Source organism: Stomoxys calcitrans, chromosome 1 (genome assembly GCF_963082655.1).
Source record: "Stomoxys calcitrans chromosome 1, idStoCalc2.1, whole genome shotgun sequence".
Classification (NCBI taxonomy): Eukaryota; Metazoa; Arthropoda; class Insecta; order Diptera; family Muscidae; genus Stomoxys; species Stomoxys calcitrans.
Genome location: NC_081552.1, coordinates 217,221,264 through 217,238,059, shown reverse-complemented (window position 1 = coordinate 217,238,059; position 16,796 = coordinate 217,221,264). Strand labels below are relative to the sequence as shown.

General features: G+C 41.0%; 1 protein-coding gene and 2 non-coding genes across 10 annotated transcripts in view; all 3 read right to left on the bottom strand.

Moving 5' to 3' along the window:
- Positions 1 to 4,997: 4,997 nt before the first annotated feature.
- Trnaq-cug (transfer RNA glutamine (anticodon CUG)) lies at positions 4,998 to 5,069 on the bottom strand. Its single transcript has one exon. It is a non-coding gene; the product is annotated as a tRNA-Gln (tRNA).
- A 4,749-nt stretch (positions 5,070 to 9,818) lies between these two features.
- Trnaq-cug (transfer RNA glutamine (anticodon CUG)) lies at positions 9,819 to 9,890 on the bottom strand. Its single transcript has one exon. It is a non-coding gene; the product is annotated as a tRNA-Gln (tRNA).
- A 410-nt stretch (positions 9,891 to 10,300) lies between these two features.
- The window catches only part of LOC106091938 (dynein heavy chain, cytoplasmic), a 59,255-nt gene continuing 52,759 nt past the window's right edge, over positions 10,301 to 16,796 (bottom strand). For all 8 annotated transcript variants that reach the window (XM_059370640.1, XM_059370639.1, XM_059370643.1 and 5 more), the window contains 2 exons: positions 10,725 to 14,329; positions 10,301 to 10,650 (listed from right to left, as the gene is read on the bottom strand). In XM_059370640.1, coding sequence (XP_059226623.1) covers positions 10,485 to 10,650; positions 10,725 to 14,329 — 3,771 coding nt within the window. In that variant the 3' untranslated portion in view covers positions 10,301 to 10,484. The remainder of the gene's footprint in view (positions 10,651 to 10,724; positions 14,330 to 16,796) is intronic.

The window sequence follows — 16,796 nt, the reverse complement described above, 5'->3', positions numbered from 1 at the left end:
TAATGTTCCATTATGACTTCCAACAACTGTGGCAAGTATGGTTCGAATCGGTCTATAACCTGATGTAGCTCCCATATAAACCGATTTTCCGATTTGACTTATTGAGCCCCTGAAAGTCGCAATGTTTGTCCGATTTGGCTGATTTTGTTTGTGTAGTGTTTTGTTATGACTTCCAACAAGTGTGCTAAGTACGGTCCAAATCGGTCTATAACCTGATATAGCCCCTATATAAACTGATCTTCGATTTGACTTCTTGAGCCCTTACAAGCCGCAATTTTTGTCCGATTTCGCTGAAATTTCACACGTGATGTTCCGTTATGACTTCGAACCACTGTGGCAAGTACGTTCCGAATTGGTCTATAACCTGATATAGCTCCCATATAAACCGATCTCCCGATTTGACTTCTTGAGCCCTGACAAGCCGCAATTTTTGTCCGATTTGGCTGACATTTTGCATGCGATGAGTTGTTACGACTTCCAACAACTGTGCCAAGTATGGTCAAAATCAGTCTATAACCTGATATAGCTCCCATGTAAACCTGTCCCTCGATCATCCTTGTTCGGTTCCTAGAAGCCTTAATTTTTGTTGGTTCGACAGAAGTTTGGTATGTACAATAATATTATGCCCTTCAACTAAATTTATTTTGTATAAATTCTTAGCAGAATCCATTGTGATGGGTTCCCAAGATTCGTCCCGGCCGAACTTAGCACGCTTTTACTTGCTTTGGTATTAAAAATAAGGCTTGTGAAACAAAGTGCGTCTTATTTTCTGAAAAACATATTAGTTTTCCAAACTGTTTTATTTTAATTCAATATATAATGTAATCTAATCAGATAAATAATTTTTAAAGTGTTAAAATTTCTCACCACGTCATAAAGTACACAAAACAATTTCATCTCACCAGTTAAATCATTCATGATTTCCTTTTTTAAAATTAGCTTTCGCTGGCGAAACGCAAATATAGTACCAATCATAACAGATTGAATGATTTTTTATTTTCTAGGCTTACCAACAATGTCATAAATAATCTTCAATACAACATTTCTAAGATGTTAGGGGTTTTAGCTTACGATTGTAAACTATTGGCCAATAGCTCTACTACAATAACAAATAGAAAATGGCTTACTTACCTTTTTATATCACGACTTATTGTTGTTGTTATTTGTTGTGTAGGGTTTGCAATTTTTATTCACAATTCACTTTTGCACTGATGCATTTAATACGTCCATTCCATTAATAGTATTAACAGATTAAAACACTTTATCCCGTAAACAATTTGCAAACGTTGATTTCTGCTATATTCTGTCCATGTTTCGATATTTACGTTTTTTTTTTTCTTTGCAAATTGTCAACAAAAACGGCACCAAAAAAGACAATTGTCTTACCGGCTCGAACGTGAAATTCTAACTGGACATTTTGGCAAAGTTGTGTTCAGTGTGCATGGGCAATGTCGCTGAAAGCCATAAGGTAGCGTCTTAAATATTAACGTACAGTGTCGATGCATGTCAAAAGTCTAAACAGCGGATACACCTATATTTTTGTTAATGTGTCCCCGGCTTGGTATCGATTGAATTTTTTCTTTGAAATATGACAATCATCAAGTATCAGAACAACATAAAAATGTAATCAGCTCTGCTAGTGAAACCCAGTTTTAAAAGATTCAGAAATAGTAAAGTTCATCAAGTATCATCTTGAACAATATATGACATTGTATTTTCTGAACATTACATATTGTATTTTTTGTAAAAAGTGCTACTTTTGACCGGGCAGCATTTTAGGTACCCACCAATATGGAACCTGTAAAACAAATTTGAAGATTTTAGCTTAGTTTATGTGTGCATTAGTTAGCAGAAATCAAATCGGGTAATTACTAATTCTTCTTGGGCCCTGAATAAGTCAAATCGGGGTATAAATTTGTATGGGTGCTGTCAAGGCGGACAAATTTCATTGTGTGTGTAGGCAAAACGTCGATCAGCTTGATGACAATATGGCGGATTGCCCCGTATGATTTGTGGTTGTTGTGCAACTGAGAATACCTTTAATTGTTACGCCATGTTTAGCTCCTTATCTTCTTCGTTACAATGTCTCGCATTTTACGGCCGTATGTCTCGCATTTTACGGCGTGCTTTTCCAGTAAAAATTTGCAGGAGAGTGAGAGCCATTTTACTCTCTTTAAAAAGTACGTGAACGACTTCCAGTGAAAATTTGCAGAAAAACAGTCGATTTTTGTTTTGGTTGGCTTTTAATTTGTTTGCTTAGGAAAACAATCGTTTTAAAATAAAAAAGGCTGGCGATACTTGTGCGGTATTTTCATTGGATAAAAGTCAATTGACCCGAGAGTGCCAAGGCTAAAGGGGGAGCCATTAGTCGTATCCGTGATCTCCCTGCCGCCAGACAGACATCGCAATTTACCGTGCACGAAGCTGCGAATATCATCCTTGGCGCCAAGTCGCGCAAGGTGCTGGTCCCAGACGGAATCTCTACATTGATGCTGAGGAATCTGGATCTGCTTGGAGTCGAGTACTTTACAACTGTCCTCAGCCTGTCTGAACACTATTATAGTACCCTATGTTTGGAAGATGGGCAATGTGATTCCGCTACTGAAACCTGGAAAGGATACGAGCAAGGGTAAGTCGAACAGACCGATCTCCCATCTATAGCCAAGGCGCATGAGGCACAACTCCTCCCGAAACTCCGTTGGACAATTTCCATTTCGAGCATCAGCATGCATTTGAACGCTGCATGGGACTACAATTGCTTTACATGCCATAACAGTACACAAAAGAAGAAACAACGTTCTCAAGTCCCTTGTCAGCAGCACTTGGTGTGCTGAGAAAGGAACCTTGGACTATCCACCTAATGCTTCTAGATATTGTGTCTAGACAAATTGCTGCGACCAGTGATGTGAGACTAAGGGAGCTTTCTATTTGCTCATGTGGCGCCTACGGACACTTTGTTATCATTGAAGATATCTGTATCCGTTCATAATTGGCAGACTAATTTGCACTAATTTTTTCTAATTCCACTGTTCGTCACTAGTTAAATTGCCCAGCCAGACCCACTCAATCCCAGGGTAGCATCTTCCCTCCTGAACAAATTCAAAGGAACTGTGTTGGTTCCATCGTAGCTCTCCGATGAGGATGATTCCATCACTTAAGAAACCGATAAATGCTCTTTTCTTATTGTCTAAAAGGACACAATGTTTGAATTTTTCAAGATTTTCCCAAATAATTCCACAAATTTTGCACTTACCTTTTAATGTAGAACAACCGACTTGAGGTAAAATTACAACTTCATTTGGCGAGTTTTTTATACCTGAACAATAGCTGCTGAATTGAATCTTTATTAAAAATAAATAAAAATGTAACAAATTTAATAATCTGCTGGCAAAAAAGTCCCAATAGAAATTTGCAGGTTCTCTATTTTCTAACTGTCAAAATTTGCTCTCGCGCTCTCTTCTGATGGCAAATAAAGTACGCGAACGACTTTCAGTAAAAATTTGTGGAAATTTGCACAAATTTTTTAGTTCCCTAACACACAGCTACCGTCAAACTGGCCTTCTGTTTTCAGCTGTTCGCATGGGACCACCTTTATTAATCCACCTTGACATGCAACGAAGCTGTGCGTTCCAATTTAGGGCCCTACCTTACTTCTTTCAGCAACATTGAATTGTACTTACAGAACACAACTTCGCCCGAAGATCTAGTTGGAATTTCGCGCTCGCGTTGTGAAGACAATTTTCTTCTTTGAGTTAGTTTATTCGGGTTTAACTATTCAAAAAGGCATACCACAGGACTTGAACAATGAACAAATTATAAAAAACAAGCAAACTGTTTACGAGACAAAGTGTGTAGTGTTTTAAGTGTATTAAAAAGACAATTGTGAATACAAAATGCAAACCCTAGAGAGAGCAAATGATTCAAACAATACGCTGTGAAAGAAAAGGTAAGTTGGTATTTATTTTAACTCTATTTCATTGTGGGAATTAGACAATAAGTAATTACGAAAGTTAATTTTCGATATGAATAGTGGTAAAAAATTTATAAAGGTTACAAAAAACACTTGATTGATTAATTCGTTTAATTAATGATGCACCTAACGGCATGTCTTTCAAACATTAGTTGCGTTCACGTCAATACTCATGGCGCATAATAATTTTTTTAGAAGTTGTTCCGATCTACATATGTATTTGTAAGGAAAAAGAGATGTGAGAATGAGAAATCAAAGTGAAAAGCAGTCCAGTTTTTACTGAATGTTTTTTCCCATTAGAAACTTGCATGTCCTATCAGAATTTATACGTTCACATACAACAACATCGAAAATTTAATATCAAACAATTAAAAACGCGTTTAGTTCTATGCAACGCAAACCCCTTGCTCGCCATAGGGATTATAAAAGGTTCGCTGCCCTTATATGATAGGTATATGGCTAAGACGACGACAGTTTTATCCCTGACACAATGACCGATATCTTAGCCATATTATCTGAGCCGGTTGAATGTTCGAGCAAATGAGCCTGCAAGACTAGAAACAATCTTACACATTCCAGGGTAACTGTAGTCAGTGATATCTAGGCAGAAGAAACTGCAACGTGTCTTGAACGGGCGAGTATAAATTATTCCACTTTATTCTTTTTATTTCTTTGAGGAAATGTCTCAATTAGCGGATATGACCATTCGCAGGTTATTAGGGGAATGTTTACGTGAGTCTAATTGTAGATTGTCACAAAAACCCTAACCAAACCTACACATGATTTAATTTTAACTGAATCTTACAAGAATTGCATCATGTTCAAGACGTTTAGGCGCTCATGTGCAATCCTGTATTGGCGGATTTTTTCCAACACTCCCCTTTTGCAAAACAAAAACTAAAATAAAATTTCATGAACAAATGTACCACCAAATAAATTGATAATTGTGAAAATGTTGAAAACCATAAAAGAATAACGCACTAAGTTTAAACAAAAAGCTTGTTTCTCTGATAACTAAAGATTCCTTAGGTCCCACCGAGATTTGAACTCGGATCGCTGGATTCAGAGTCCAGAGTGCTAACCATTACACCATGGAACCCTACGTGTATACGTTATGCTAAAGGATAACAGGACATACAACTTTTAGTTGTATCGAAACATACATACATTCACATACAAACTAATACCATCCATAGATTTCATTGTGCGCATGACAGAAAATTCGATGGCTCTAGATATAATAGCCAAAAACGAATCTTGGATTCATACTTCAAAAAAAAAATAGGAATGTTCCACTCTTTAAATAGATAACATACATATAAGCATTTTGATAAGTTTAAAAATGATATTACGGCCAACCCATAAAAGGCTTATGCTTCTAAGATTTGATACATCCTTGCATTGCTGTTCTAAATGGTTTTATTTGTTTTTCTCATAAAAATATATGAAAACTAAAGTCTCTATAAGTTAGGATAAAGACATGCATCCGCTAATTCAAATGTTTTCTCGCTCTTATTAGTGCAAATATAAACAATATCTTCTTGTTTTGATCCGGGAAAAGGCAGTCTCCTGACAATTTTCACAGGTTTGATATAAGGTTCATAATCTATTCCCATAGATTTTTGATTTCAAAAATGGGCACCCAGCCTCTCACTGAGACTCTCCTCTCGATAAAGATGATTGTCCGCGACTGCAGTTGCCCCGCATTTCTAAGGAGCATTCGACTGTCCGCAACCTGTAGACGCGCCCGGTATCTTTCACTTGAGCTTCTAAATACAACGACAAACACTACAGTTCAAATTTCCAACATGTGTGGTGCTCATAGTCATTCCTACATGTGCTATTAACCACCGTAGCGCATGTTCGCCTGTGACGCTGTACGCCTGATTTCGAATCCTGGCGTGAACATCAGAAAAAATTTTCAGCGGTGGTTATCCTCTTCTAATGCTGGCGACAGTTGTGAGTTACGCACCATTTGGTATGGCAGCTAGGTAAAATTTTCTCCCAAAAGAGATGTCACACTGCGGCCGCCGTTCGGACTCGGCTATAAAAAAGAGGTCCGTTATCATGGGACTTGAATCGGACAGCACTCATTGATATGTGAGAAGTTATTCCTGTTCTTTAATGGAATGTTAATGGGCAAAATTTCCAATTCTACTCTTGAGGGACGCCCTAGGTATTTGGATTCAATTTTTGACACCATATTCATATTCTACTCCCGAAAGCCTTTCATTTGAGTATCATATTTTCCCAATCGGTCCCCTTTGATTTTGGACGCTGCTTTTAGGGAGCCTTTGGTCCTGGGGCGGGCCCCTAGGTACTTGGACCACATTTTTAATATCGTATTCGTATTCTACTACCGAATACCTTTCATTTGAATCGCATATTGCCCCGATCGGTTCACTTTAATTTTCGGCGGTGATTATACCCTTCTGATACTGGCGACAGTTGTGAGGTACGCACCATTTGGTATGGCAGCCATGTAAAAACTGCTCCCAAAAGAGATGTCACACTGCGTTACGGCGTTCGGACTCGGCTATAAAAAAGAGGTCCGTTATCATTGAGCTTCAACTTGAATGGGACAGCACTCATTGAGATGTGAGAAGTATTCCCCTGTTCCTTAATGGAATGTTCATAGGGAAACATTTCATTCCATTAATGGAATGTTCAGTTCCGATGTGTGTGACGTTCACCGTCATTACAAAAAGCTCAGCTGGAAGCTATCGAACGTGTCAACAGATTGCGAATAGTGGTATGCTGCATATATGGAGTAGCTGCAACATCGGTCGCGGACAATTAGCGGAATCGATTGGAGAGTCTCAGTAAGAGGCCGGCCGCACCGGCTCTTGCTTTAGTATGAGTGCCTATGATGCTTGACAAAGCGTGTTATTGCCGCCTTTGAATAACCAATAGCCATAACGTTCCCGTTGCGATTAGTCCTTTGGACCGGAACGAACTAGCTCACCTACAGGAGATTGACGAGGATCGCCATTCATTTGATCCCCATAGAGCCCCGATAAGTTTACGTAACCGCTTAGGCGTTGCGGAGGTTCACGGAGGTTGCGGCCACCAGACACCTGGCACCAAATTATAAAAACAGATTCGGACTATACTCTCAAGGCCACCGTGATGGAGAGGCGAGCATGGACGCCTATGACTCTGAAAGCCTGGGTTCAAATTCAGCGGTAATTTGATCCTAACGCTGACGATATTTGTGAGGTATGTAGTTTTATAAAATTATGCCCCAAAGAGATGTCGCCCTGAGACACTCCGTTCGGATTAGCCTCTAATAAAAAGAAGGTCCGTCCCTTATTGAGATTAAACTTTAATCGGCCCGCACTCATTGCTATGTAAAAAGTTCGCTTAGTTCCTTCCTTACTGAAATGTTCGTGAGCAAATTTGCACTCTGCTCTCAAAGCCCTTTCACTTGAATCCTATATTGTTCCGATTGGTCTACATGTACTGTTGGAAGGTTTTTGCTTGTATGCGGGCTTATAAACGTAGTCCCAAATTTAAATTTCATATTCGTACTCTGCTACTGTAGTCCTGTTATTATGGTCTCATATTGTCCCTATAGGCCTATATATACTGTTGAGGGATTTTTAGGGACTGGACTCAGATACTTGGTCCTTAATATTAACATCAGATTCGTATTCTACTAACAAAGACATTAGTAGTGTCCTATATTGCCTCGATCGGCTCGCATGTTCTTATGGCTTTTTAGGGTGATCGGTTCACAGACATTTTGTCACCAATATTAATGTAAGATCTGTACTCGATTTCCAAAACATCTCATTTGAATCCCATATTGTCCCTATCGACAATCGACAACATAAACAATTCCCACCATCAAGTGTACCAAATTATTTGGTGTCACATTTGAGAGCTCCTACATATTCTCCCCACATGTCACAGCCATTTGTTTACGATATGGTCAAATGTAGAAACAAGGCCCTCAAGTCACTTGCCGGCAGCACACAAAGAAATCTTCTTGACCTCATACAAAACATTTGGCCGGCCAGTGGTAATTTATACAGCGCTAGTGTGGTCTCGTCAGCTATGTATTATATCATTATGTATATCATTAATACCTCTTTCAACCAGGGAATGGAAAGTGTGGCCCATCCGCTGGCACGACTTTTAAAAATTCTGCAGTTATCTGGGTAGAATATTGCGCCAGTAGGACCTGGTGGGTAGTTTAGAGAGATAGAACCGAAAACGAGCTTGCTCGTCTATAAAAGCTGGGCGATGATCGCCAGCTCCACAAGCAAATGTGACTACAACAACAACAACAATCCCGCGGCTTCCTTGCAAGACTAAGATGGGCCATTTAGACGCACCACGTTTCCTAATCTATCTGACAAGGATAAAATACTTAGGAGTAATCTTGGACAACGTAAGGATAATACAACAGATTCAGAGAACATGTTGTCTTGGCATAGGCGAAGCGTTGAGTGTAAGTAGGAGATCACGCCTTCTCTGAGGATGCCACGATCTGCATCGTTTGGGTGCCGAGCTATAGCGGAGTAAGGGAGAATGATAGAGCAGATGATTTGGCGTCAATAAACTTGGTGAGCGCTGATGCCTAATTGGCGCTTTTTTTATGCGAGGAGAAAATTTGTCTTTAAACCAGTGATTGCGAGAATCAGCGCGGAAATACTGTTTGTTTCAAGGTTTTGCCTTTATGTAATTTAGTCTTGTTGTTCATTTATGTTTATAAAATTGCTGCATACAACAATTAATTCATCTGATGAAGAAAGTATTAATGCTCACAACCAGCCGAAAACTGGCTTGGTGTATGTCCATAGTGACATGGGGCGGATAAATATCCGCACCCTCTTTTCAACCTTACCTTCACTTGCAAATATGGCAACAACAGCAATACATCTCTTCGTCGATTAAGAGCTTCATTAAAGAGCTTGGTTAGTGTCCCCGGTTAAGACGAAGCTGTGACCAAAACTGGTATGGATTTGCCAAGTGAAAGAAATTCAGAACCCTTAAATGGTATCCAACATACGAGTCGCATTGTGTGTAGTAATTGATGTCCGTCGAAAATCTCATTAAAAAAAAAGAAACCTCCTCTTCATAACTGAAAACGAACACCCCCGTGCCGCTTCATAGAGAAGTTTTATAGTGATAAAGGGTTCACAAATGTTACCAGCATTGTAAGGCAAATTTGCCCATGAACATTCCTCTAAGGAACAGGGACAAACTTCTCATAAGTTTGTTAATGCCGAGTCCGAACGACGTGCCGCAGTACGACACCTCTTTGGGAAGTAGTTTTTACGTGATACAGTACCTCACAAGTCTCGCCAGCACTAGGAGAGGATAACCACCGCTGTTTTTTTTGTCTTCGAAACTAGGCGTTCAGCGTCATAGGCGGACATGGTAATCTTTGCCGCAGGGTGGCTTCCAGCGTTAGTGAGGGGATAACCATAGCTGAAAATTTTATATGATGGGATGGGATAGGATTCGAAGCCCAGTCCGTCACATCAATAACGACGAATGACAAATATTTTTCAGCCTTTTAAGGCTGGAACGGGGGTAAACTTTGTCACATATCAATGAGTGCAATCCGATTTGAATTTAAGCTCAAGGATAAGGGGCCTCCTTTTTATAGCCGAGTCCGTACGGCGTGCCGCAGTGCCATGTAAAACTTCTCTCTTTGGAGAAGTTTTACATGGCATAGTACCTCACAAATGTTCCCAGCATTAGAAGGGGAAAACCACCGCTGAAAAAAATTTTTTTTCTTTTAAGGATTTAAGTTTTCATAAATTTTGTATTAATATCCCATAGATCTAAGTTTAATTTTGTATGTAAAAAAAATTGAGAAGTGAAAGGTTTTCTTAGGTCCCACCGAGATTTGAACTCGGATCGCTGGATTCAGAGTCCAGAGTGCTAACCATTACACCATGGAACCAGTTAATAGCACAATATTGCAAAGGACAACAAGATATGCACTTTTGGGCGATGACATACACATATACACAATGCATCAGATGAGGGGTTGCCTATTGCGCATGTTGTAATTTGCATCTTTATAATGAGTCTTGTGATACAAAATGCAAAATTTTGTTGGGAAAAATCTTTGCATGCTATGCACTTTCAACCACTTCTAAAAATTTTGGTTGATTTTAGCTTCCATTTTTAACTTGATGGATGAGGGATCAAAAATGTTTGCCAGTTGTTCGACTTAAAAAAAAAAAATTTTTTTTTCAGTCAAACTCATGCCAAAGCCTTTCTATGATTGCAGGTAGTTGTTTGCCCTTATGATATCCCTGAAAATTGACGTCTATATAATCAACTCCTTCCATAGTTACAACACAATCGTTTCTTCATTAGTTTTTGCACATTCATATTTATTTAATTCAAATCTTTTAGAAAGCAGTTATATATATTTTAAGTTTTAATATTTTTTTCATGCATATGAAGTATTTTTAATTATTCATTCATTAGATAGGAGTATATATATAGAATTTTCTTTTGAGTTCAAATAATTTGCGTTGTAATGTTCTTAATTCAAAGCGGTTGAAGTCAATACAGCCACACCGCGTTCATAGAAGCTATGAGGATCTTGGCCAGCCGCCACAGCCATATCAATGGTGAACAGCAATTCGGAGCGTGTAGAGTTTAAGTAGACAGGCAAAGTCAATTTGCTGACACGATGTTCCGTAGTAAGCCTTTAAATAAAAAAAAAATGGAAGTTATGAAAATTCAATAAGTCTTCAAAGTCCTCCGAAAGTGCAATACTTACTTCACCCATTTCAGCACTGTCAATGGTAAATCCATCATAATGGTGGTGGCCAATAGCAATTCGTTATTCTTGCAATGGGCTCCCTGCAATTTCAGGCCACTTACACCGAAACTGCTGTCCTTGGTTTCAGTGTTGACTCCGGTCTCGGTTATAGTAACTTCCAAAGCCAATTCTTCCAGAGACCAGCTATTGGCTTGGGCCACACATTGACGTGTGGCCGTTATATAGGCCTCGGGATTCAACAAACCTCCCAACCAGACGGGGAATCCTTGCAGCTCCTTGGCACCTGCCTGAGACACCAATTGTGATACCTTTTGTAGTTGTTGTATACGATTGCTGAAATCGGTCACCCATTGAATGACTGTGCAACCAGCTGGTACTGTATAACGTTTCCAGCCCTTGGGTATTATGCCCCTTACCAATTCAGACAACATGGAGCGATGATGATTGGTTTGCTTCTTTTCTCCCTGGCAAATGAGCACCACATCCTGCAAGTCGGAAATAACCGTCTGCAGCAGTTTGGCTCCCATGGTAACTTCGCGTTCAAAGTAACGATAAAGTGGATCTTTGATGTTCTCCACAGTTCTTTTGAGTGTCTGTAGATTTTTGGGCAATAACTCCAACCAAGCGGTAGCCGAATTATGCAAAGTCTTCATCCACGAAGGTCTGCCATCTTCACGTTGGGCGGCTGCCGCAGCAGCTTGTTCATTGGTCTCTTCCACAGTGTAGGCCAATTCGTCGTCATCCTCCAACTGTTGCATTTTCAAGAGTTTGCTAACCAAATCTGTGCCACGTGTGGTAAGCAAGACCTTTTCAGCATTGTTAGGCAAGCCCAACCACGAAGGTGTTTGTCTATCGGTGAGATTTTCAATCCATTTCAGGAAGTGATCTCTACGTGTACCATCTGGCATGGTGATGTGGCGTTGACCTCCCGATGCTCCATCCACATTGGCCACCAAGGCAAAGTCGGCTTCAAAGGAGCGAGCAGTGAACAGTTTCTTTAAGAAAGATTGCAGCAAACGCTGATCAAAGTCATTATCGATTTTACCGCCATAAATGGACTGCGACAGCAGCGTCACTAAAGCATCCCATGGCACCTTTTCGGGTGGCAGATTTGTGCGACCCATGGCTGTGCTATCAATCCAAGTGTCCAAGGTATCACAAGCCACTCTCAAATCACTTTCATTGAATTCATACTTCTTGGCCCAACCGAGAGGCACGTAACGCAAGCGTTCTTGGACAATGGCATGGAACCAAGCCAAAAGGAAGTACAAACGAGCCCTCTCACTGGGTGTCTTCATCATGCGAGCCGCTGGCACTGTGGAGAATGTTCTCAACAAATTGGCCCTGATGCCTGGTGGTGGTTCAAAGACGAAGATTCTGCCAGCCCTTAGAAGATTAACTGGCACCTTGGGATTGATTTCCATGGTCAGGAATAGACGGAAGTTAGAATGCGGCTGCAGGGAGTGCATTTTCTTCTCCAGTTGCACCAGCCATTGAGGTGCCAAGTGTACGTTTTTCAACATTACCCAACGGCCACTCTTGCAGGCCATGTTGATGGCAGACTCGGCTTGATTGAAACCTTCGGCCGAACCAATGGCAATGCTGGAAATTTGCTTGTTCAGCTCGGCTGCCAAATCATCAACACGTCCGGAAGCATCGAAACCTGGTACTGAGCACAGTAGAGCAGGGGTATTGCAGTTCAATTGTTTCTCCACTACTGAGGCAAAGTCCAATTCATCCTCGGCAGTTTGCATGAAATCTGAGCCCAGCACAGAATTGACAACATTGTGTGCGGCAGCAATAACACGATCTGGTCGGAAAGCCTGAATCAACAACAACTGGTGTACGGCTGTGGATATGGGGCTGAGAGCCTTCGATTCATCCCATAGTTGGGGTACACATTGTTCGGGTGAGCTTTGCTGCAACCAGGCACCCAATTCGGGAATGGAACTTAGTTTTTCAATCAATTTACGGAATATGGGTACACGTGTGGCCAGACGGTTAACACCATCGATTTGTTCGTAACTTAGACCCTCCACAGGGGTAGCATTGGCCATCAAACCTTCTTTGCTTCTCAGGAAGAAATTGAATTCGGCATCCAGATTCATTTCAGTGGTGCCCTTCAGATGAATCTTGCACATCAACAAAGCAAAGGTCAAGCGATCATTGTGAAGCATACCACGAGCCACTCTATCATAGCACACTTGGAAGAGATCACGCGTTATGATGCCCAGTCGCTCGGTGTTGTCTGATTTGCCATCCAATTTCTTGTTGTTATACAGCACAGTCGAGAATATATCCAGGAACATTTTCAAAGAGTATTGATAAAGGAAATGCACTTGGTTCAAACTGTCCATGGTGAAGTAAATGTTGCTGCAAGCCACCGACAATGGTAGATACTGCTGCGACACCGTCTCAATTTCAGCTATGACCTTATCGGTCTCATCCACCTTCTGGTTGATGTCATAGGCCTCCTTCTTCAATGTCTCCAGAGTGGCGATAACCGAATCGTCATCCAAAATCTTGCCCTTGGCATCATTGAGAGCCTGCAACAAGCTCTTCTCCAATTGTCTCAAACGCAAACGGAATTCTCCTTGCAGCTTCAACAAGTCGGATCTCTTCTCATCAATATCTGGACGTTCAGCCTTCAGCACTTGGTTCAAGCACTGCGATTGTAGTGAACTCCTGGTGACGGTAAAGTTCACAAAAGTCACACGAGAACATATGTCCGGTGGGAATTCTACAGTCGGGTCTCTGGTTGAAAGGAATATGACAAACGATGGCGACAAATCGATATCTTGATCACCAAGGGTAATCAAAACACGACCGCCACTACGTCTCAATTCACGATTCAAGACCGGGTTCAATATAGGATCATAATTTTCAACATCTTGCACCAATAGTGGATTACCGAAACGTAAGGCCGATTCCAAATTCTTACGGAATGAATCATCCAAGAAACTGGTCTTGGTAATCTTTTTACCCGCATATTCGTTGAGTAAGAAAGTGGTCGCCTGGCCAGATGGATCGATAATCAAGGGATATCTATTGAACCTCTTCAGCATAATGGCGTTCTCAGTGCACAAGTCATCTGTAGGCAAAGCATTTGCCTGCCATCTTAAACGTTCATCAGGATTAGACAAATATTCGGTACGGGCAATATCTGCACGATATTGTATATTAGCCGATTGTAAGTGTTGACTCCAGGTGGTAAAGAGATTGGTGCGATAATGCTGATCAAAATAACCGCCATAGGCAATAAAGGCCGCCGACAGCAGGACATCACCAATAATGGTGGACATTTGCGATTTGAATGTCTCACTTGTGCACTCCCAACGTTCGCGTTCAATATTCAAACTCTTAAGCAAAGCAATGGAACGATCTACCTTAGCTTGGACGTTCTCCAAATCCGTCTTAATAGCCTGTGCTTGGGAAATCAACTGGGCATATTCCTCCTTGTAGGCGGCAATACTTTGTTCTAGCTGTTCAACCAAAGCCTTAGTCTCATCTGCATTGGTTTTATTGATGGCAGCCTGTTCCTCAAGTGAACGCAATTCATCACGCAATGGTTCGACACGTTTCAACATGTCAGCATACTCGATCTGTGGAGAGAATTAAAAAAATGTTAAGTACAATACGGAGGAGAAGAATGTCATGAATTTATTGAAAATTAGAACAAAACAAATTTGACACGATTTTTATAGAGTGGCCCATGTAAAGCAATTGCCAAATAGGACATATCAGGGTCATCGGTTTCGCCCCAGACGATAAAAGTATAGAGATAGAGTTTCACTATATGGAATGGACTAGGAGAAGGAACTACGTGCGTTGGTTTCTCCTTCGACAAAAGGAGCTAGGCTGTTCAGAAATTAGCCTTAATCGGTGAGTCTCCTTCAGACATTCATTGTTTAAACACGTCCGTAATAAGGAGAGGATGGTGTACCTGGAGTCACAAACCCTGCACAAAATTCGGCTCTCCCTATGTGGAGCGCGTGGTCAACGACTTGATATTACAAAGTCCACTCAGGACCCCTGTCAAATGAACTAGACAATGCTTCCTAAGCCCCAGGATAAATCATCATCGTAGAAAACGTCTACCTTACAAAAGAGCTTGTTTAGAGGAGGCTTGAATCAGTAGCATGACCTGTCTCGCTTGTCAGCCGCTTGATAGCCCTTTCGATGGTGCGAAGATCCTCTTTTCTTCTCCTCCCCAGTCTCAACCCCACATGGCCAGACGCCAGATACTTCGACGTAGCGGACTATCCCCCTTTATCGTGATGGTTAAAAGGCAGCTGTTAAGCATAAATTCGTTAAGATCGAAACGACCTTGCAGAAAGGATGAACCCTCAAAGTTCGAGGAACGCCAGGTTTCCCTCTCCCTTAGTCGAAGAGCCGATCTTCGTCCTCGTGATCTTTTCTGGGATACCCTTATTGAACAGCGTACTCCACATAATAGTTTCGCGAAACTGTGTCAGAAGCACGCTCGAAATCAATGAATAAAAGGTATTGGTGTGTATTAAGATCGGCAGATTGTTCATTGGTTATACCCAAGTTTAGATCGAAGTATTGGGAGTCACCCCACGCCCAAAAACGCCCCAAATATGCATATGACTTATGGGATTCGGTTTGTGTGTTTGTTCCGTATAATCAAATACAGCTGAACTGATTTTTTTAAAAATTTCACAGATTGTGTAGGTTTGTCTGGAAGGAAACATAAGCTACATACTTTTTGGAAGCCGGATGGGGGCAAACCCCCTTACCCCGAAAATGTTACTCAAAACCAAAAGTGGACCGATAGGCATAATATCGGTATCAAATGAAAGGTATTGGAGACTAGAAAAAGAATATTAGAATTTGGATCCAAATATCCAGCGGGCCGCTCCAATCCCAAAACGCCTCTAAACAGATAATATAAACGACGTTCATGTCAATAAGGGACTCAAATGAAAAGTATTCGGCAGTTGATTACAAATATGGCATACAAAATTAGGTCCATGTGTTGGGAGGTCGCCCCACCCCCAAATGGGCATATTAGCCGACCATGGCTATATGGGACTCAAATAAAATATATTTGGGAGTAGATTACGAATATGACAATAAAATTTGCGTTCAAGTCTTGTTGGGGCTTTTTTTTCCGAAAAATATGTCAAATAGGTTAATTGACCCATTAGGACAATATGGGACTCAAACGAAAGGTATTTGAGAATAGAAAACGAATTTGATATCCAATTTTGAAGCCAAGTGTTTGGTGGTACGCCCTAAAGCACCCCCTAAACTGAACTTCATTTCCGGCTATGGTATTTGGGAGTAAAAAAACGAATTTGATACGGCCTGAAAATAGGCCGTGGCCGTCCCCGCTCCAAAATCCCACCCTCCAAACGATTCATATTTACCGACCATGGCAATATGGGATTAAAATAAAGGGTTTTGGGAGTGGAGCACGAATTTTATTCCCATATTTGAGTCGAAATGTCTGAGGTAGCATCCCTCCCCTAAAGCGCACTTCTCATTACCCCAATTTTTAAAAATACCAGATCTCGGAGATTGTTAATGCGATTCGTTCGACATTTTTTTGCATTCTCACAGTCCCCAAAAACAAAACATAGTTTCTGTTTTGGGATCGGGTGCCTCGGGCGCCGCCCAAAATCCGCCAAATGAATATAACGACCAATTACGACAATATAGAGATCCAACGAAAGGAATTTAAGAGAAAAAAAGTAATACGTGCTACGTTCGGCGAGGCCGAATTTTTGGAACCCACTACCATGGGCTCAAGAAGTCAAATCGGGAGATCGGTTTATATGGGAGCTTTATCAGGTTAAAGACCGATTTAGACCGTTCTTTGCACAGTTGTTGAAAGTCATAACAGAACACTACATGCAAAATTTCAGCCAAATCGGGCAAAAATTGCGGCTTGCAAGTGCTCAAGAAGTCAAATCGGGAGATCAGTTTATATAGGAGCTATACCAGGTTATAGACCGATATGGACCGTACTCAGCACTGTTGTTAGAAGAATACTACATGCAAAATTTCAGCCAAATCGGACAAAAATTACGGCTTCCAGGGGCT